The sequence below is a fragment of the Leptonychotes weddellii genome, chromosome 10, assembly GCF_054177405.1.
Source record: "Leptonychotes weddellii isolate Sample4059 chromosome 10, ASM5417740v2, whole genome shotgun sequence".
NCBI classification, from domain to species: Eukaryota; Metazoa; Chordata; class Mammalia; order Carnivora; family Phocidae; genus Leptonychotes; species Leptonychotes weddellii.
This window is the reverse complement of record NC_138378.1, coordinates 3,978,468-3,999,853: the sequence shown is the minus strand read 5'-3', so window position 1 is coordinate 3,999,853 and position 21,386 is coordinate 3,978,468. Positions and strand designations below refer to the sequence as shown.

Sequence of the window (21,386 nt, the reverse complement as noted above, 5' to 3'; positions counted from 1 at the left end):
CCCCTCAGTTCACAGCTCAAGTGTGCACATATCACTTTCTCAGGCAAGGGTTCCCTGACATGCCCAAATCGAGGGCAGCTTCCTCTGCTGTACACTCAGAAAAAAGGTTCTTTTCCAGCGCCCCTGGCTCAGGTTGTAACGAGACTCCTTAATATGATGATTCATTATTTCCAGAGCCCCCACGGAATGCACTGAGTGGAGAGACAGAGCCTGATTTAGCTCACCAATGTATTCCTGGTGCCTAGCCCAGTGTGTGGCCAAGGCGGGTGCTCAGTGCACTTCTGTGCATCAAACTATGGCTTCTAAGACCATCAGGAAGCCACTAAGAGAGAACTGGAAATGTATATAGACAAAACCCACCATCACCATCACCACCACCATCACCACCACCACCACCGCCACCACCATCATCATTACCACCATCATCACCAGCATCATCACCACCATCACCATCATCACCACCATCAGCATCACCATCACCATCATCACCACCATCAGCATCACCACCACCACCATCAGCATCATCACCACCATCACCATCATCACCACCATCACCACCATCACCACCATCACCATCATCACCACCATCAGCATCACCATCACCTTCATCACCACCATCAGCATCACCACCACCACCATCAGCATCATCACCACCATCACCACCATCACCACCATCACCATCATCACCACCATCAGCATCACCATCACCTTCATCACCACCATCAGCATCACCATCATCACCATCACCACCATCATCACCATCATCATTACCACCATCACCACCATCACCATCATCACCACCATCACCATCATCACCACCACCATCACCATCATCACCACCATCATCACCACCACCATCATCACCACCATCAGCATCACCACCACCATCATCACCATCATCATTACCACCATCATCATCACCATCACCACCATCACCACCACCATCACCATCATCATTATCACCATCACCACCATCACCATCATCACCAACATCATCACCATTATCATCATCATCATCACTATCATCATCACCATCCCCATCATCACCACCACCATCACCATCATCACCATCATCATTATCACCACCATCCCCATCATCACCATCCCCATCACCATCATCATTATCACCATCACCACCATCACCATCATCACCAACATCATCACCATTATCATCATCACCATCACCATCATCATCACCATCATCATTACCACCATCATCACCATCATCACCACCACCATCACCACCACCACCATCCCCATCATCACCATCACCATCATCACCACCATCACCATCCCAACCTCCACCATCATCACCTACAGCTGCCGTCAGTCAAACTACTGGTTCAGAGTTTGCCTGTTCTAGACCCTTGCTAGGCACTTTCTATTTCTTTCCTCGTTTGATCCTCTCCATAACCCTGGAAGGCAGAGTTTTTTGGACCCTAGAAGGACCTTTTTTGCAACGGAGGAGACAGAAGTCCAGATAGGTAATGCCACTGGTCAGCTATGAAGCAGAGGGATGCAAGATATACATCTAGGCCCATCTGGTTCCAACTCTGGCTTCTCAGTTCTCGCCCTTCTCAGCCTTTCCATTGAGTCCCTCTCATGAGATGCCATCTTGTTTCCTCTTGGAAGCCACCTAAATACTATCAGAGAAAGGACATCAAGAGAAAATCTCTTAAAAAAAAGAAACACAATGAAGATGCCCCCATTCCATCCCCTTGTTTAGTAAAGGAGTCAGGGCTCTTCTCTGCCTCGACTGCCAGAGAGCACGGTGAGGCACAAGGGAGGGTGAGGAGACTAGAAAAAGATGAGAGAAGACATAAAACATCAATCTAATGAAATGATACGACTAACCAGAAGAACACAAAAGATTAACCGGAAGAAAACTAAAGAATAAACCAAACTTATTTTTAAATAAAAAGAAGCCCAGAATTACCAAATATCACAAACTGTACTGTCCAAGAGGACATGAGGTGGAAGTTCCTGATTTAGAGATTTCAGACAATGCTAACATTTCAAAAGAAATGTGAGATGCCAATCTGGGGTTGCCAACTTATTTTTTTTTTTTCTAATTTTTTTTTTTTTTTAAGATTTTATTTATTTGTGAGAGAGAGAATGAGAGACAGAGAGCACGAGAGGGAGGAGGGTCAGAGGGAGAAGCAGACTCCCTGCTGAGCAGGGAGCCTGATGTGGGACTCGATCCCGGGACTCCAGGATCATGACCTGAGCCGAAGGCAGTTGCTTAACCAACTGAGCCACCCAGGCGCCCGCCAACTTATTTTTTTAATAGAAGTAAAATAATTTTTAAAAATGGAATAAAAACAAAAATTTTTAAAGCTCTAAAAAACTCTCTAAAATCTTAAAACAAAAAACTCAAATTACTATCTGTTGTGATTCAAAAAGAGCTGCTACTGACAGACTAACAGGTGGGAAGCTTCTGTAGGCTCCATGATCAAGAACAGTCCCTGGAGCGCCCAGCTGGCTCAGTTGGGGAGGGTACAACTCTTGATCTTGGGGTTGTTAAGTTTGAGCCTCATGTTGGGAGTAGAGATCACTTAAAAAAAAATCTTAAAAAATAATAATAATAAAAATAAAAGAATCGTCCCTTCGTCCCTTCTCTGAATAACTTGAGCCTGATGAAAAACCCATCACATCGTCTTTTTCTCATTTTACTGCGGATTGGCGACCACTGACTTAGTTTGCCTCTCTCCCTTATGCACGAATCCCTTCTACAAAATCCTCTGCAACCTTCACTGCGTGTTTGCTTGAGCAGGCTGCTGGTTGCCTCATAAACCAAGCAATTCTAAAAGTCACAGAATATGAGAAAAATGCACAAAAATCAATACCATTCCTATAAACACATAATAAACAGCCTGCAAATTTAATGAAAAAAGAGCCCATTCACAACAGCAACAAAAGTATCAAATACTTGTGAAATACATGATCTATTTTCACATATCAAACTCTACATATGATATACGAGAATTATATAAAGAAAACACAAATCCTTAATGGGAGAGATAGAAACTCAAGGAAATGAAGAGTGAGATCATCCTGGGGCTTAAAGCTAAACGCAGAGAAGATGACAGTATTTCCCAACTTAATTTATAGATTGAATGCAATTCCAGTCAAAATATCACCAAGGTCATTATGGAACTTGATAAAAATGGTTCTTAAATTCTATAGGAAAATAAATGGGCAAAACTATCAGAGGGTTCTGAGATAATATCCAGTAAGAAGGCATTTGCCCCAGCAGATCTTAAAATACAGTATAAAATGATGATCATTAAGGTTGTAAACCCCAATCACGGTAAAACACTGGAGAAAGACACTATGATTTAACAAACAGAGCAGGAATAAACTAGCTATCAATAAAAAAATATATATACACAAGCCACATTATGCCACAATAGTCTGGCTGGATGTTTTTCAAAACCCTCTTATCTCAAATGTGGAAAAGAAGTTTTAGGTTTAACTAATTAAGCAACATCCGGAAATTTCAAAGTGACAAAGACGAAGATTTCTGACAGTCTTAAAAAACACCTTTCTGCCTCCTCTGTATTTTCCCACGGTCATCTCAAGCCCCACCACCTCCTTGCTGGGGTGCTTATTAATTAGATCCTCTTGTTCTTGGACTCTGAACACGAGTGTGGGTGAGGGAGATACGGGAGGTGCATGGGCAAGAATCTTCCATCTGGACTCCCTGGCCAGGACCCTGCACCCAGTGTCCCCCAGCAGGCCCCATGCAGCCGTGGTTACCCGCTGGTTGGCTTCCTAATGGCAAGGACTGTTCTCAAGGGCAATTATGATTGAAGTCTGCACTTGCCTCAAAGCAAAACAGCCCTCTGTGCTTTGGAAAAACACGAGTCTTTTCTTGCTCCATGAGTGAAGAGAGGGAAGTGATGGCTGTTTTGTGAGCATATTTCTAGACCAGCGAAGGGAAAACCCCCCAATTTACAATGATGTTTAGCCAAAACAATGAGTGGAAGAGGGAAAAGCCATGGCCAGCCGATGACGAGTTTTCATTTCTGATTTGGCTCATTTCTGTTGTGTTATTCTCCTAGTTTTATGATGTTTTCTTTAGCACGCACAGTTCGTGTCCAACCATGGGCCCCGCTGGAATCTGGATGGTCCTGGCACAGGGACGGCCCTGTCGACCACCTGGCCCATGTCTCAAGATCCTTATGCACAAGGAGGGAAGGAGGGGGGAGAAAAAGATGGGGGAGAAAAAGATAGGCGGGGGCGCCTGGGTGGCTCAGTCGTTAAGCGTCTGCCTTCGGCTCAGGTCATGATCCCAGGGTCCTGGGATCAAGCCCCGCATCGGGCTCCCTGCTCGGCAGGAGGCCTGCTTCTCCCTCTCCCACTCCCTCTGCTTGTGTTCCCTCTCTCGCTGTGTCTCTCTCCATCAAATAAATAAAATCTTAAAAAAAAAAAAAAAAAAAGATAGGCGAACCCAGAGCCGCCTCCCAGAAGCAGAGGTGGTCAGCTGAATTGCAGATTACATACAGATCCACATCACTGTCCCCCACGTCCAACTGGTCAACAGTGTCCCGCCACCAAAGGGAGCCACACGCCCTAACACCTGTGTGGGGTAGGATGCAGCTTCACCAGACTGCCTTTTGGAAAAACAAAGCCCAGCTCAAAAAACAAATACCTAGAATCCTCTTTTAACTCAAAGAAGCGTTACAGCGAATGAGGCTGATTCCCCCGTTACCAGGACCGACTGATTACAGAGCCCAGAGCCATTTGCCTGAAGATAATTGCCCCAATTCCCCACTTCACTTTGCACATATAGAAACAGTCCCAATCTACCAGAGCCTCAGTGACTAGACATGTAAAATTGGTCTAATCATATTTTGAAGAGCTCAAGCTGAAAGGGTTTCTACGAGCGTGTGCCTGAACCATGACACTGCTAAGAGTTTCTCCCCTCCAGGCGCGTTGCTCGCTCACTCACTCCCCCACCAAATCTGAAGAGGTGAGTCAGATTCTCAGCAGAGGGGAGAAAAACAACTCTGAGGCTCTCTGTCAGTGCTGGTGGCTGGAGGTAAAGGTGGGATGACCCGGAGAGCTGGACAAAAGCTAATCTGCATGCCGGAGGACGGTCCCGAAGGCGGAGTCCTCTGCGACCAGCAGCCCACCAGCTGCAGGAGGAAGCCAGTGTGCAGGGCGGCAGGACATCTGAGACTGGAATCACTGGGCTGTTGGCACCTTGGGACGCCGATTTTATCAGCTGGCCATGGGAAAGAACCAGGCAAGCTAAAGTGTAAGTTGGGGGCAGGCAGATGGACAGAACCCAGTCCCAATTTCTATAGGACAAGGCCAGGTCAACGGCCAGAGCCCAGAGTGCAAACCAGGGGCCACGTGAAAGCTGACAGCGAGAGCCGAAGCAGAGAAAAGGAGGCACCATGCCCAACAAGGGCCCGTGTGCTTAAGCTCGGCCTGAGTGAGGGGGCTTCCAGACACTCCCTGTTGGATGAGGAGCCCAGAAAGTGCCCCACCTGTGGCAGAAGTGGGCAGGCAGGTCGGCAGCTGAGTGGGTGTTGGATCACTGGGCGAACCCTGGTAAAGCACAAATCCCAGGGAAAGAAAGGCCATTCCTGAGAAGACAACTCCTAACAGCTCTGTACACAGGAATCTGGTTCACTTCTGATCCTGTCTCCCTTTAAAAACAAAGGGCACAAATAGAGTATTATAATCCCAACGATGGCCTGGACAGAATCCAGCCGTGTCAAAAAGATGATTATTTCACCCTATCATTTGCTTTTAGCTCTGGATGGCATTCCCCCAAAATCACAAAATCAGGAGCCTGGGGTTGTCACTATTTCTACCGGTGAGAGCCAATCGGTATCAGTGCCGTCTGAGTAACAGCAAAATAGCGCCCCAGAGAAATGAGCCAAATGTTTTTGTACCGTACCCAGACCTATTTGGAGGGCGGGGGTGCGGGGCAATGCCAAATTCCCAGTGGGGTTGAGCCTTTCTGGCTGATTGCCACAGTCAGGGGTGGGGGATACTTCAAACTCCCTGAATTCATTTCTACCCAAAAGAAAGTTTGAAAAGCTCTCCATCTCGAAAAAATAGTCCTTTCTAATGATTGTCCGAAAAATTCATTCAAGAGTGATTATACCCACTCACCTGAGAGGAGAACCAATCTCTTATCTCGCATCTCATCTTGGAAACTGTGTTGGTGTCTAGGGGACCCATGACAATAGCCTGTCAAGCCTTTTGAGAACTCATGTGACTCATCTCTGTCTCCCCCGGAGCGACCAGCACAGGTCATGTACACGGTAGGCCCACTAGACAGATGGGATTGAAAGCGATCCTCTCATGGACTTTTAAAAAAACAAGAAAATCTCAAAAGCCAGCACCAGGAAAAAACCCACCTTTTTCGAAACCCAGCAGCTGAACTTCCCCTCTGATTGTACAAGCAGTTCCTCAGCTGCCCTTGGCAGTTTATGTGTCTCATGTAGGGTTTATTATTCGGCACCTGTTGGCAGCCCGCTTTTTAGAATCTGGGGGCACGTCGCGCTGACATGCATGTTGGAGGGTGAGCTGTGGTGCATTCCCAGTGACCGCCGTCCCCCCACAGTGCCCGCGACAGCAAGGGACTCGACTCCTGACTGCTAAACGGCCAAGTTCATTCCTAATTTCCGAGACAGCTCTGGGAGGGGAGGCAGAGGACCGACAGCATTAATAGACAGACCTGACGAATTCCTTCGCTCCAGCAAGAGAGCTGTGGAGCAAAGTGCCTCGGAGCCCGATTAGGAAAGCCGCACCGCAGCCCTGCTGGTTCTCTGCATACACCTGTTTGCTCATGTCCTGAAACTGCCACCCAAACATTCCTTCCTGTCACTGAGCCGCTTGCACTTTCAAATGCTTCTAAAATAGAAGCAGAGTCGGAAGGGCATGTCCATCAATAGAGCCCCCAGCCCCTCTCCCAAGGTCTCCAAATGCCTTTCACGGAATCAGAATCCGAGTTGAAAAGAATTTTGGCGCACATTGAGTTCCAACTCTGCCCGGCTCATGAGTCCCACGGAAAACATCTCCAATATGTGCTCATCTGTCCTTTGATTTAACACCGCTTCTGACAAAGAGCCAACCGCCTCCTGACAGCCATTCCATTTCAGAGCCCTAATTGTTAGAATATTCTTCCTTGGGTTGAGCTGAAATCTGCCTGTTGTAACGACTACCGATAGGTTATAATTTTGCCCTCTGGAGCCACGTAAAATACATCTCAATGCCCGTTCCACAGGACAATCCTTGAAGGGGCTGAAGACAATATTCTTCACAATGCATCCCAATCAGAACCTCATTGTATGATGCTCTGATGAACTGGGAACTGCACTTTCCTGTCCAACAGGTTCCGGAGCCTCCCTCCGGCAGAGCCCGAAGGTGACATATGACCACACTTTATTTACCGGCAGACAGACAGAGCCCCTTGTTCCTTAGCTGCTAACAACCTGTGGTTGTTCATCACCCACTTGCTCCTTTTTGAAATTCACTCTGCAGCAAGCACTTTTTAAAGTCGTGCACGCAATGCATTTTAAACAGCATTTTCTGCACAGATCCATTTGCTCGACCTCGGCCCTAGTGCAAGATGAAGCAATATTTCAGTGGGGTTCTGCTGCTCCTCCCGGAGCCTGGGTGGAATGTGCACCGAAATGTATTTGTAACTATACAGGACCGGGGCTCTAAAATGCGGTGTTTTGTTAAATGCTCATTTGCTGATTAAAATGCATCTTGCAAAGAAAGTGCATTACTAATGCAGAATCTAGTCCAAAAATACGTATTATGTAATGCACATTTGTTAATAATGCAGGCAATCTCGGTGTATCTGTATTAGCGGATCAGCTCGGGGCTGCCATCTCCATTATAGGCATAAAGCACCCCTCCGGAAAAACGAAGTACTTCCTTACGAACACTAAAGAATCATAATCCACCTCGTTGCTGATAGCTGGCATTCGTCTCCATTGAAAGGGCATTCACCAGCACCCACATATTCCTGATTTTCTTTTCCCAGTGTGCCTTGAAAAATCACTTCAACGATGTCTTTATGTTCCATGCACTGTCAGTGGGGCTGTGCTAATTGAAAGAAAGAAAGCAGGTGGGTCAATGTGAGCAAAATCTCCTGGATGAGGGCTGAGAGATAAGGATTTGAGATATGCAGCTCCAAACAGCCCGTCCAGTGTCCCATACTAATATCCGCATGATGACTGGAACCAGACACTTGTGATAATAAAACCCTTCCAGTGTCTCTGCAAAGTGTTTGATTCGGGCAACACTAGAATACAGACACTTGTCCTTTTATGGGGTTTGCCAAATCAATTCTATTTTATTAGACCCATCAGTATTTTAATGCTACAAAGGAACTCAAAGAACACAAGACGAAAGATAGACACAGCCAAGAAGCCAAGTCTGGAACATTCAAGAACGTCCACAGCCAAGATGTAGAAACAAAAACACAGCAAAGGTGGTTGCTAGAATCTTGCTAAGGTCTACACTCGGGATGTGACAGCTATACCTGGGCATGGTGTTGAAGGTGTGAGGACCAGTTCCACCATGCTGAGTGGCAGCTGTAGGCACATGACTCTTTAGCCACCAAGAAGGGAGTACCAGGAGGGAAAGCCTGGTGGACAATCTCAAAAGGGAAAGCGGAATTACGAGAGGTCGTGCCTTTCCAAATTTCCCCCATACTGACTCAGACAAAAAAACCCCCATGAGTCCCAAGTGGAGCAACTTTGTTGACACGTCCAAGGATTCTCGGACGATGGTGAATTACACTACCTTTGGTCTTGCCGCTATGACAAAAGGGGCACTCCATACTTTAACAGGGAAGGCATCATGCACAACCCAGAAGCAGCAGTTCTGTTACAGACGGAACTCAAGAATTTTCCAAGGGCCATGCTTTCCTGAGCAAAGATCACTCCAGGGATCCCCCTTCAGGAGGACATGGAGCTCATTTGATTTTCCAGGGCTGAGAAAGAGATGTACTAATTTCCTCCAACCTTTTGGCCTCTGGGGTTCAACATGGTCTAGGGGTGTCTGGCTGAGTCATCTAACCCTAATGCTCTGATCGACCCAATAGTTTTCTCATGGAGAATTCAAGCCGGATTAAATATTGGTGGGCAAGGAGGAATTCTGAGTGGTTTAATGCTCTGATCAACAGCAGATTAGTCCTAAACAGGCTTTCCTTAATATAAGTTTTTTTTTTTTCCTTTTTTTCTTTTTTTTTCTTAACTTTACCTTCAGCACCTGGAACAGAGCTTGGCATGTGCTAGGCACTCAATAAATAGCCCCTGAATGAATTAGCTTTGCTGAAAACCTATCTATGTATTAAATGAAAGAGCTTTAAAGGGTACCCCGTGAGATTTCCTTGATAGCTGACCAGCCTGCAGCGCCCCACAGGGGCAGAGAACGGGGCTGTACCTACTGAATATCAGCGCAGGCAAGACTTCCCTTAACTAGTGGTTCCAGCTAATTAGAGTCTGTCTTCACAGCACATGTTCTCAGCTCGAGCTCATGGCAGTCCACTGATGGGTCTGTGGACTTGCAAACCATCACCCTGTCTGTGGGGCCCTTCCTAGGAAAGATGCTTATTTGACCATGAGGTAATTAGCCAACTGAGACTACAAGGGGGGGGGGGGATTTTTCGGAAACGCTCTAATTACAGTCACTATAACAGATCTGCCAAAGGTGTTTTCATGATTAATGACTGCCTGAGGTTACCAACCTCAAACTATTAAGCCCTTGGAAATCACCCGGGGCTGATCATTAATACCCATGCACAGACCCCTCGTTTCATTCCGCCTAATATCTGCAATTTTGCGGTCTGGTTTTTAGCTTCATTTTAGCGATAACCCTGGAGTTGGGGGAGGGGTATGGACCCCATGGAGAACTCATGCCCAGCTGCCCAAGTACCCTAACCTGTGGCTAGCTCGCTCACTTGTTTTGCTCCTTGGCACCCGCCAGACCCCCGCCCCTCGCTTTGCCCAAATCCTTTCAAACAAGGTTCCCTCCTGCCACCTGCCGGCCCACTAGGGTCTGCGCCACGGGCTCGGCGCCACCGCGCAGCTCGCGGGGAGTCGCCCCCGCCTCCTTACTGCACATGCCCGGCAGAAGTCCGGGCGCGCAACTTTGCAGAACCTCTCCGCCGCGTCCCTCTCCGCCTCAGTCTCCTCTTTCCTCTCCCAGGCGAGAGGACCGGCGGAGGCACCTCTCCCGAGTCTTAGACTGCAGAGTCTGAGACTTAGAGAGAGGAGCCCAGGAGGAGGGAGACTTTTTCTCCCCTTTTTCCCATCCCTTCTTCTTGCTCAGAGAGGCAAGCAGGGGCGCGGAGCTTTAGAAAGTTGAGTGCTCAGGAAGGTAGGTGCTTCCCTTTTTCCCCCTCACACCGAGGTGGGGCTGGGACCTCCGGACCCAGCTTCTCACCTCGTGGGGTGCACCTTTTTCGGCTCTAGCAGCCAATGCGCATCGGAGCCGCTCTCTGCAGAGCCAGAGGGCGGGTGGTCTTCTCGGTGTGCGCCTAAGAGAATGGATCGTAGGTCCCGGGCTCAGCAGTGGCGCAGAGCTCGCCACAACTACAACGATCTGTGCCCACCCATCGGCCGCCGGGCAGCCACCGCGCTCCTCTGGCTCTCCTGCTCCATCGCGCTCCTCCGCGCCCTTGCCACCTCCAACGCCCGCGCCCAGCAGCGCGCGGCAGCCCAGCAGCGCCGGAGCTTCCTTAACGCCCACCACCGCTCCGCCGCCCAGGTATTCCCCGAGCCCCCCGAATCTGACCACGAGCACGAGGAGGGAGACCTCGAGCTGTCCCTCCCCGAGTGCCTAGAGTACGAGGAAGAGTTTGACTACGAATCTGAGACCGAGACCGAGACCGAGTCTGAAATCGAATCCGAGACCGACTTCGAGACCGAGCCTGAGACCGCCCCCGCCACTGAGCCCGAGACCGAGCCAGAAGACGAGCGCGGCCCCGTGGTGCCCAAGCACACCACCTTCGGCCAATCTCTCACCGAGCGTCTGCACGCTCTGAGATTGCGGAGCCCCGACGCCTCCCCGAGTCGCGCGCAGCCCAGCACTCAGGAGCCCCAGAACCCCAGACAGGGGGAGGAGCCCAAGCCCGAGGACAAGGATCCAAGGGACCCCGAAGAGTCCGAGGAGCCAAAGGAGGAGAAGAAGCAGCAGCGCCGCTGCAAGCCGAAGAAGCCCACCCGCCGCGACCCCTCCCCGGAGTCTCCTTCCAAAAGGGGACCCATCCCCATCCGGCGTCACTAATGGAGGACGCCGTCCAGATTCTCCTTGTTTTCTTTGATTCAGGTTAGTTGCCCGCCGCCAAACCCGGGAACCTGGGGTCGGTGTGGGAGCCGCGGGAGGAAGGGAGGGAGAAGGAAAGGCAGGTTAGGAGGAAGGCGGGAAGACAGTGGGCTCAGCTAGCCTGCCGGGGGAGGCGGGAGAGCCAGGGCGAGCTGGGGAAGGCTCCCGAGGATGCCGGGAGGACGTCGGGAGCGCCCAGGTGGCTAAGGGCTTGTTGGACGGCGGGGCGCTCCGCGCGCCCCGCTGGAGACAGCCTGAGGTCTCGGAGCTGGTGTCCAGGACGCGCGGCTGAACCCGCGGCGCGCCCCTGATTTCGAGCTGCACAACCAAAAGCCACGGGTAAGTCACTTGTTTTACACGCTTTTTTCCGCTCTTTTAAACCCTAGACTCAAACCAGTTGGCTTTGGCAGGCGCCCGAAATGTGGTTCTAAGGTGCGCGCGCCAACTTTCACCGAGCGAGAGCAGCCGCGCTGTAGCGACACTGTTGCAATGTGCGAAAAGTAATCACAATGGGATTGGGCGAGAACTCCGGAGGCTGCCGGCTCCGGGAGAAGTGGCGCGCGGCGCTTTAAAGCGCCCGGAGCCCAGGTCCCAGCGCTGCCAATTTGGAGCCGCGGGACCTCGGCGCCAGTGCTCCCCGCAGCTGTGCGCCAGTCCTGGCCGCCGCCACCCGCCTCCGGGCGCGCACGGGGCCAAGCCCGCTGCAAAGAGCGTGCGCACCTGCCCGCGCGCTCCAGAGCCGACCTCTCCAGGCCCGCCGGCGGTTCCCCACGAGTCACCCGTACTTGGAGGGCTGGCAGAGAAGGTACGGGAGTCTTAGGGGGTGCCTCTACAGGCTACCAGGGTTGGTGGCGCGGGCTCGGTCACGTCGGGGCATCGCTAACGTTTTGGCGCAGCTGATAAGGCGGCAGGGCTGGGTGCAGCTTTGCTGGCGAGGTCTGGGCTGTTTGCGTAAGGCCCTGCGGATGGAAGAGAGGGGCTAAGAGGCCCGCGAGGCGGTGCCGAGTGGAAAGGTAAAGCGGCACAAGAAACGGGGCTAGAGAGGGGATCGCGTCTTTCATCAGGATACCCTACAGTGCGTCCCCAAAGAGCGCGGCACCGCTGAGCTGGGGAAAGGTGTTGGATCCGACGGAAGTCCTTGGGTGATCGGTCGAGAGGGGGCAGGGGCTGGCGGCTTGGGCAGCCTCGGGGAGGGGAGGCGGCGCACCGGCCATTTTCAGCTCGGGTGGAGCTAAGTTTGGAATCTCTAACCTGGAGGTGAAACCGGCCTGTTGTCAGAGGACAAAAACGGCTGCAGTCTGGTAACGCATCTTCGGTGCATAAAGTGTGCCTTACTCGCCAACCCTGGAGGAAAAGACTGAGAAGTGAATTATATTTTACAAAACCTCACCCAATATGGAAATTGATCTTTTCTTGGTACGCGCACGTCTTGGTTTGCGCCGGTTTGAGCTAGTCTGATGAGAATGATGGGGGTGGGGGAGTGAAGCGTTTTGAGGCTTGAAATGAAAAGACCGGTCGGGTTTATAGACTCTTAAGAAAACGTGAAGCCAGAAGGAACACTTTCCACGGTCTTCCTTCCAGGTCTCTTTCCTAGGAAGGGCGTCGCGCCGCCCCCGAACTTAGTTCTGCGGGCTGCGGCGCTGACTAAGGACTGTTGGATGCCTTCACGGTCTTAACTAGGAAGTACCGGGAAGGCACTTTGTGCACAGGGGGCTTCCTTGGGCAGCGGGCAAGTGTCAGAAGTCTGGAGGCTGCCGAGGACTTGCAGAAGGGCCAGGTGTGCCCTGCCTTTGGCTTAAACGTGTGAGATTGCCTAAGTGAGAGGGAGCTCCCGAAAGTTGACGTTTCTACTCCACGTAAACAGAGATGCTGGGGTTCCTTTCTGTGGCATTAAGTGTTGTTTTTCCTCTGGTATCGTCTTAGCAGCCTGAGTTCACCAAGTAAAATGTGTCTAGTGAGTGTGCAACAGAAGCCAGGGTTTGGGTTGGCTTGTTTTGGTGTGCTTTTCAGTGTGGGAGCTCTCTCTTCCCAGATTGGGTAGTCTGGGGGCCTCATTTTCTGCAGAGCTAGGTTTTTCATTAGAGAAATTAGCATGTTGCCTTGTTGCAGGAAGAATAAACAAGTTTTTAAAGAAGTCCTCAGTGCCTGAGCACACACTGTTCACGCCAATCTTGGTCCGTTTTTAAACAGAAGCCTGCATATTGGGAAGCTTGCTTTCTTAACTGTAAGCAGTACACCACGCTCATTATTGGGGAGGGGGTGGCCCCCATCTAAGAACACACAAATAGTTTGCCCTCTTTCAGACACACTCTTCCCTATAAACTACCTCTGACTGTGAAAGTCTGTTGCCCACCCCCCTACTCAGTTCCCTTCCCCCGCCCTACAGCCCCCCACCCCCAATCCAGGGTGGAAAAGCCATTAGGGACTATACAGAACAACTGAGGAAAATGCCAAACTCCTAGGAGGTGCCTGAGACCTGCCCGAGGAAGGGATTCTGCTGTATGGACACTTCAAACCCTCTTTCTACCTGAGACGAGACACCCCACCCCACCCCACCCCACCCCACCCCACCCCAGGCATTTCTGGCCAGTTCTCCCGAGCATTCCCAACTCACTAGTCTCCAAACTGGCCCTTTGTCTCACCCTGCTAAATTGGGGTTAGCATTTGAATGGGCTCCTTGCCCTTTCAATTTAGGTGGGGTGTGTCTGGTGAGGAAATGGGCTCAAAAAAACCAGACCTTCTAGTCGACCACAGAAGTAAATTACTAGCTGGTTGTAGTATCTCACATGGAGAGGGGGAGGAGGAGAATAAAGCTAGTTAAAGGTGATGGTATGCTCTGGCATTTAGGATTTTCCTTTACTACATTAATCATTTACTTACTAGAAATTTGCTTTTTCTTGGACAAAGGCCCTCTTATAACTGAACTTTCTGAGTGGGAAAGTCATAGCGGTGTTCACATACTGTGTGCTGTCAACCAGCTGGCGCAGGTTTACTTCTCAAGTTTGGCAAACAAAATTTTTATGTTTATCAGAATTCAAGAACTGGGAATTTTAAAATTTGGAACTGTTTTAAGAGGATGTTTCTTTAATGCGCCACGGGCTTTTTCCCCCCGCCCGGAACTGCTTACAGCCCTTTACTCTTTAGCCCTCACTTTTAGCAGCTGGGATAGAAGATTTCGTGAGGAAGCTGAAACTTCAGTGTGGGTAAGAAAGAGGTCTTTTCCTTTGTTTTAATAATCTGAATGGATTTTACTTAATTTACCTGTGTTATCACTGCTCCTTATGCAGAGGGAAGCTATTGAGGGGAAACTGAGCAGAAACCATGGTGTTGGCGAAAGTATGTATCTTAACAGAAGGGTGACCTGTAACAAAAAACAAATTACTAAAATCAAATTAAGCTTCCAGAGGCGAGTGATGTCATACGCCAGGTCAGGTGCTGCCCTTCTCTTAGAAATTGCCCAGCAAAGGGGATGAGATCCTCAAATTACATCTTTAATCCCCATTTTCCAGGATGAGGGATGGAATTCCTCGTCTTGCTCTTTGGGGTTTTGACACTAATGACTGTTTCCTAAATCTGGATGCCCCAGGAATGGACAGCAAGACCTAAGAATCTTCTAGGCCTGGTCCCGCCCAGTGGCCTTGGGTCAGATCCAGCACCTCACTGCCTCTGTTTCTTCAAATGCAAAATGAGGTGTGTTCCTAGCATCCCCTTCAGCACCAAATGTGTGCAGGTTGTTGAGCCCAGGGTTGCCAATTTGACTTTATCCATGATTTTAACACTAATGGGGCCAAAAACTGTGCAAGGTTGATCAAATAAAAAGCACCAGTTGTGAAGAGATCTGTTTTTTGTTGCTCTGATTTTGATTTTATCCAGTCTGTTTCTGAATGGGTGGCAAAAAAAAAAAAAAAAGGTTTAAAAAGGCAAGTTGGAGAATACAGAATCCCACTGTGTCCTGTTACTAGCCGTCCTTCAGAACAGATCTTTAGTGTGTGTCTTCTGTGTGCTTGTTTCCCCACCTGCTCTCCCTGATCGCGGTGTGTGGAAACGAGCTTTTCCGAGTGAGTGGGAGCAGGCAGCCGGAAGCCAGCCCTGCACCAAGTACTGCAGCCCGGGAGATGCTCACTGTGCTCTGGGAGCGCGCAGTCTGACGTCGGTGGCTAACTGACCGCAAGTGTTGAATATATTATTTGGTAACACTTAGAAGGGTCTTGATTAGGCCAGACCCGCAAACATGGCTCAGAGGCTGCAGCTAGTTAGGATAAACCAGTCTCCTCAGCCTCTGTGTTTGTTTTTATTATCCTTCTCTCCCAGGAGCTTTTTCAGACTTTTTTTTTTTCTTAATTGCTCCTCTCCCATGAAATTTTAATACCACAGTTATACAGATGTATTGGATATTCTGTTTCTGTACTGCGAGACCTTGTCATAGCTAAGTTGTTGTGTTTTTTGTTTTTTGGGGTTTTTTTTTTTTTCGCATTTCCCCCTAAACCAATCTTCCCCTGTGGCAAATGCCTGGGATAACAAAGCAAATGTTAATTTAAAAAAAAAAAAGTCAAATTAATGACTTGAGATCCCATTTGTGTTTTTTCTTTTTGGTTTTTTGGCTACATGTTACAAGGCTATATATAAGGTAAATTTTACTAATGTTTGGTTTTCCCTTTTTTTTTTAAATCTCACCGCCCCCCCAACCCCTGGCACCGATCCTGGTGCTAGTGCCCAGCTAATTCAGGGCAGGGGAGCCAGAGGGAACAGCCTAGTGACTTGACTTAGTTCTCCCCAAGGCCAAGAGTCTGCAGTGCAGGGCCACCGTCACCTGTTGACAGGGCTCAGCCAGTCACGGCAGGACACCCAAGATATCCCACGCCGTCCCCCCCCGCCCACTTGCCGGCACGGTCCCTGCTGCATGGTAGAATTGGGGAGGCTACCGTCCTGGCTTTGCCTGTGGACGTGGCCTGTTTTTATTCTATGAGCTTATTTTAGGGTGAGCCTGCTGCAAATTAATAGGGGGCCACGGCTGTCAGAAACGCCAGGGTATGACTAGGCTGCGTGCACAGATGGGAAGGGGTGTCCATAATGTGGGAGAAGATTTGGGGGGAATCACAGAAAAAACTGGAAGACCAAGACAAGAACACTGGGGAAGGAACAGAAGATAAGATTTGGAGATAGGAAGTCACAGAGCCCATACATGCTAGGGCTATGAAGAGTTGTATGAAGAAATAAGGAGACTCGGGGAGAAAAATGTTTAGGGGAGACTTCACGGCCATCTGCAAAAATCTGGTGGCAGCAGAAGCAATGTCAGGAAGAACGTTTCTAATAGCCACGCCTGGCAGTGGAGGCATGCAGGTCGTCACTTTCCCTCAGAGGGTCTCTACAAGACCTGGCCAGAAATTTCAATCTTCTAGGTGCGGTGGGGTTTTTGTACATGTGCCTCAATTGCTTCAACCAGATGGAAAGATGTAAAACCTAGAAAATCTTGTTTTAGAGTTCAAATGCTCGATCTTGGATTTCAGTTCAGGGAGAGGCCCCACGTCTCAAACTGGCCAAGGACTGCCGCCAGCTGAAGATGACCTGTTTCTCCTCCCCCTAGGCGAGAGCCGGTTCTGAGTGCCCTGGCTTATGTTGCTGTCTCCATTCCAGTTCAGGGAGGATGCACTCTGGGAAATTGAGGCCATGCGCAAACATGAAATATACCATTCCCCTTACATTCAAATTACGGTGCCTGGGATAGCCACCATGATTACTGAAATTTTAAACAGAGCCTCCACTAAAGCCAAATTTATCCTCAGGGATTCCCTCTTGCCCTCCTAGCCCTCACTTTTACGCCTCAGCCCCCTTGCCAGGGCACCGTTCATCTTTTCTGGAATGGCCACTTCTCCCCTCCAGATTCTCTACTGCATCATCAGCTAGCCTGGAGGAGTCCACAGCCCCGTTCAAGTGACTGCCGGGAGCGTGTGGACCCACCCCACCACGGGTGGTCAGAGGACAGTCGTGTGCCTGGCTGCAGCTGAAAGGAGTAACCCTTCCAAGTTGAGGGCTGCTGAGTTTAGCTCGTGAGCTGAATGAAGGGGTCTGAATTCCTGATAGGAGACCCTTGGCCCCTGGGGCTCCAGCTCAGGGCTTTTTAATCTGAGCACATCAAGTATTTTCCTAAGTCTGGTTCCGACTGTCTTTAATATCAGCCCTGCACCTGCTCCTAACCTCCATTTGAGACATTTTCTCTGGAGCTGGCGTTTGCCCGAGACAGCCTGGTCACGCAGGCCCTTCTGCAGACAGCAGTAGGCTGCTGCTGCCTCCCCCGGCCAAGGCTGGAAGGGAGAAGGATGGGCACAGCACGTCTGGATTGAACAGTAATTAACTGAACAGCTTCAAAGTCTCACGGCTACTCAGTCAGCACGCAAAAAAACGTGTCACTGGGAGGCTGAGAAACGGAATAGTTGCCTCAGTTCTCTTCTCCAGGTTTACTCCCTTCTACTTTTGCTTTTTTCCTCACAACTGGTGAAAAGATTCTCCTTTTCCTCATTTGAAAGAAAGCCACTGACAACAGGGACGGAGGTGGTCTGCAGAGACTGCTCTTCTGCAAAAGCCTGCCCCCCCCCCACCTCTGCCCCGAGCCATAGGCTAGGAGGAAATCCCACCGCCAAAAAAAGAGATCTTTTTCCTGGTTTCTGCTCCCTTCCCTCTCGACCACTCCCTTCCCTGTCTGCTTTCTCTTTCTCGGATACAGGGATGAACTAAGAAAGAAAGTTGACAGGCAGCTACCTAAAACTTGGATGTGCCTTGTGCTTTTGGCAATGAGTAAGAATTCCCAAATGTAAGCATCCTAACAGCCGTCTGCTGATTATAGCGTGCGCTCGCGGGGACGTGTCAATGCGGCAGGATGATTGAGTTTGGGAAGCCTAGGGCGCCACATGGGGTCGCCAAGGAAGGGGGCCATGTCCCTGCAGATGGCAATGGTGCTGCTCAGAGAGCCAACAGTGAAGAAATAACGTTCTTTCCATTGGGGGTTGCTCGTTTACAGAAGGCCAGCCGATATTCCACCTGAGGCACCCGGGCCATTTGGTGAACAGGCTGACTTGCCTCAGAAATGCAGTTTAACTGAAACATGAGCAGTGTTTGCTGTTCCTTTCTTAATTCATCAGGTGTAGAAAATCTGTTCTTTTTAAGTAGCTGAGGACACACAACTTCCCAGAAACCTTTGCCTAGATTTTGACAGCCAATCCTTTCCTTCTCTGATGGACGCACCATCTCATCGCACTCCCTGTGGGAACAGGGCCCAGACCCCGGCACGCAGCTTCTGTCCTCCACCCCAGCTCCCCGTTCTCTCTGGCACCCTGATGAGCCTCTCTTGCCTTCCTCTTTGTGATCTGTGTGAACTCACTCACTGACTTTCCTTCCTTATCCCTGCTTATTCCTATCAAATACTGCTTTCCCTGAGAGAAATCCATCCAGAACTGGAAATCTGAACTCGGCTGCCCACCACCACCTGTAACTGGCCATCTCCCTGCAGGGCAAGGCCACATGTCTGTCTTGAGCCGGAAAGCTCACCAGACAGCCCCACCAATCACAGCAGGCCCCAGTCAACCCACCCGCTGTCGCCCCTAGCACTTACCACACCAGGCTCCTCAGGTCCCTGTGGCCGGGCACACCAGCTGCCTTTCATGTCAGCCAGCTCCTCACACATCTGGCCGCACTTCTGAGGTGTCTCGGGTCCCACTCTGTTCTGTGACAGTTTCAGCTTTGAACCCCTTTACAAAAGTGATGGGATTTTCAGACTCTGGCAGGCAATCCCTACAGGAAAAGAAAAAAAAAAAAAAAAGTAGACACAATGGGGAACACTGGAGTTAAATAGTGGGATTTTTTTCTTCCCAGTCCTAATTTACCTTTAAATTAAGGTGATTCCTACTCAAGTCTAAGGGTCTTTCTCAGCCTGCGGCAGTGGTTTCATCCGGGGGTGATTTTGCCCCCCAGAGGACATTTGGCAAAGTCTACAGACATTTTTGGTTGCTACAACTAAGGGGCTGCTACTGGCATCTAGTGGGTAGAGGCCAGGGATGCTGCTAACGCCCCACAGTGCCCAGGACAGTCCACAGCAGAGAGTCAGCTGGCCCCTATGTGAACAGTGCAGACGCTAAGAAGCCACAGTCTCCATTAGGTGCTCTGAGCGCCTCTTAGATTCTCCCCTCCGGCATACCCCCACCGGTCCCTTCCGAGCCCACTGCTCGCTCCCGAGACATCTTTCCTTTTCCTCTCCAGTGCTCCAAGTGTTCAAGATTCTCCAGATACATTCCTCCCCTCCAGCGTGGTCTCTGATCCAGTCATTTCATACCCTATAAGGACAGCTGTCACTTTGAACTTGGGGTCTTTACCTTCCTTCTAAACTTCAGGCCCACCCTCTTAAATAATAGGCTGTGCAACACTCCTTCCCGACTGCCCATCCTTCCTTCACCTCCGCCAGGTCTAAAACCAAATTGGCTCTGCCACCACAACTCCGCCCCAGATCCTCTGGACTTCCTGTGTCACTTGTGTCCCATCATCCAAGTGCCAGACTTTGGCTTCTCCACCTTTTGTGCCTTTTTGGCACAGAAGCGGCTAGAGGGCCCTTTGGGATCCCTCTTGAGTCCCTTCCTTCAGCCTTCCTGCTACCTTAGAGGTCGTGACCAGCCACAGCTTCCGGTATTCTCTCCCTCAGGACCATCCCCCCACACTGCCTCCATCTTTACTAAAACTAGGCTCAAACCCTACTTGAGGGACAAAAAACGTTCAACATCTGTTGTATTTCCTACCAAAACAACCTCAAAAGTGTTTGCCCTTTAGTTTCCAACTATCCCCAGACAGATCCTATCCAGTTTGTCCCGCTTCCGCTCTCACTGCCCCTCCTAAGACTCTGCACGGTGTCCCTTGCTTCCCCTTATTGGGTCTTGTTAAGGGTAGGCCCACATCTCCCATTCCTCCCATTCCCCCCATTGGTAAGCAAGGGCCCTACGCATCCATGCAGGCCCATCTGAAACGCTATTTTCCCCATCGAGACTTTCAGGGTCCCCCACCCCAACCCCAGGAGGGGGTCTTTCTTTCATTTTTATGTTCCTTATCCTTTCGGATGGAGGACTGGTAGCTACCCAGCCTTTATCCCCTCAGTAGCTGCGCTCTCCAGGCAAAGGACCAAGATACCAAAGAGTGTTGAACAAAGGGGTCCCACATGCCCATGAGGATGTCAAACAAAGAGACCTTGTACCCATTCCTTGATGGACAGTGCTTGGGGACAGAGTCCAAGCGTAGTAGGCAAACGTCCCTTTGGGGCTCCAGACGCCAATGTCTACTGACCTTCTAGCTCGGCAGGTCGCAGCATCCCTGGGGCCTCAACTCCTTCGCCGTCTGGGACTGCTCCTCTGCATCGGGGCAGTAAGCCCTCTCTCTCCTCGGGGTCCTGGCTCTCTACCTCCAGGCCCTAGACATTTTCTTCCTCCTCGCCTGGCCTCAGCGGCGGTCCCCTCGGTCCGGTGGGTTTGCCCACCGCCACCAGCGACACCTAGGGTTGAGCCCTGACAGCCCCCGACCTTCCCTTCCAGCCTTGGTGACTTCTGGCTTCAGGAAGAGTGACCCCACGGCGCCAGCGGGCCTCGTGGCGTCCCAGGCCTGGCCGCCATACGCCCGCCCACCTGCAGCTTCCAGCCACCCCAGCAGCACAACCTCTTAGGGCGTTCCAACGCGGCGCCCCCTATTGGACCTCCCATTCATATCCGGTTTCCGGTCCGACGCCCCCTGCTCATTCGCCAGGCAACCTTGATTGGCGTGACCCCAGCCCAATGGCTGACCCAGCCCTGGGGTCGGAGGGGAGTGAGTTGACGGTCGCGACCCAGTTGGCCCATTCAGTGGATGCTCAAAGGGTTGAGCCGTTGCGCGTGGGGATAGTTGGACAAAGTTTGGGCCAAAGTTCAGTGTTGGCATTTCCAAGTGTGTAGACGCATGGACCTGACATGATACGCCTTTGGGGGACCCCACACGTTGCCCAGAGTCCGACTTTGTCCGCTTTCCTCTGCAGCATGGCCACGTGGATGGTGGATGCGGGGCAGTGATGCGCTGTG

General features: G+C 50.6%; 1 protein-coding gene and 1 long non-coding RNA gene across 3 annotated transcripts in view; one reads left to right on the top strand and one right to left on the bottom strand.

Moving 5' to 3' along the window:
- The window catches only part of LOC115944143 (uncharacterized), a 36,470-nt gene extending 15,463 nt beyond the window's left edge, over positions 1–21,007 (bottom strand). The window contains exons 1-4 of one of the 2 annotated variants that reach the window (XR_014149028.1): positions 20,626–21,007; positions 18,914–19,092; positions 14,569–14,668; positions 12,559–12,664 (exon numbers count right to left, since the gene is read on the bottom strand). This is a non-coding gene — a long non-coding RNA (uncharacterized LOC115944143). The remainder of the gene's footprint in view (positions 1–12,558; positions 12,665–14,568; positions 14,669–18,913; positions 19,093–20,625) is intronic. The other variant, XR_014149027.1, reaches the window with a different exon arrangement.
- Positions 10,097–11,306, top strand: LOC102742813 (neuroendocrine secretory protein 55). The gene has a single exon (XM_006742791.3). It carries the CDS (start codon positions 10,528–10,530, stop codon positions 11,266–11,268), a length of 741 nt encoding a protein of 246 aa, XP_006742854.1. The 5' UTR covers positions 10,097–10,527; the 3' UTR covers positions 11,269–11,306.
- Positions 21,008–21,386: the final 379 nt, after the last annotated feature.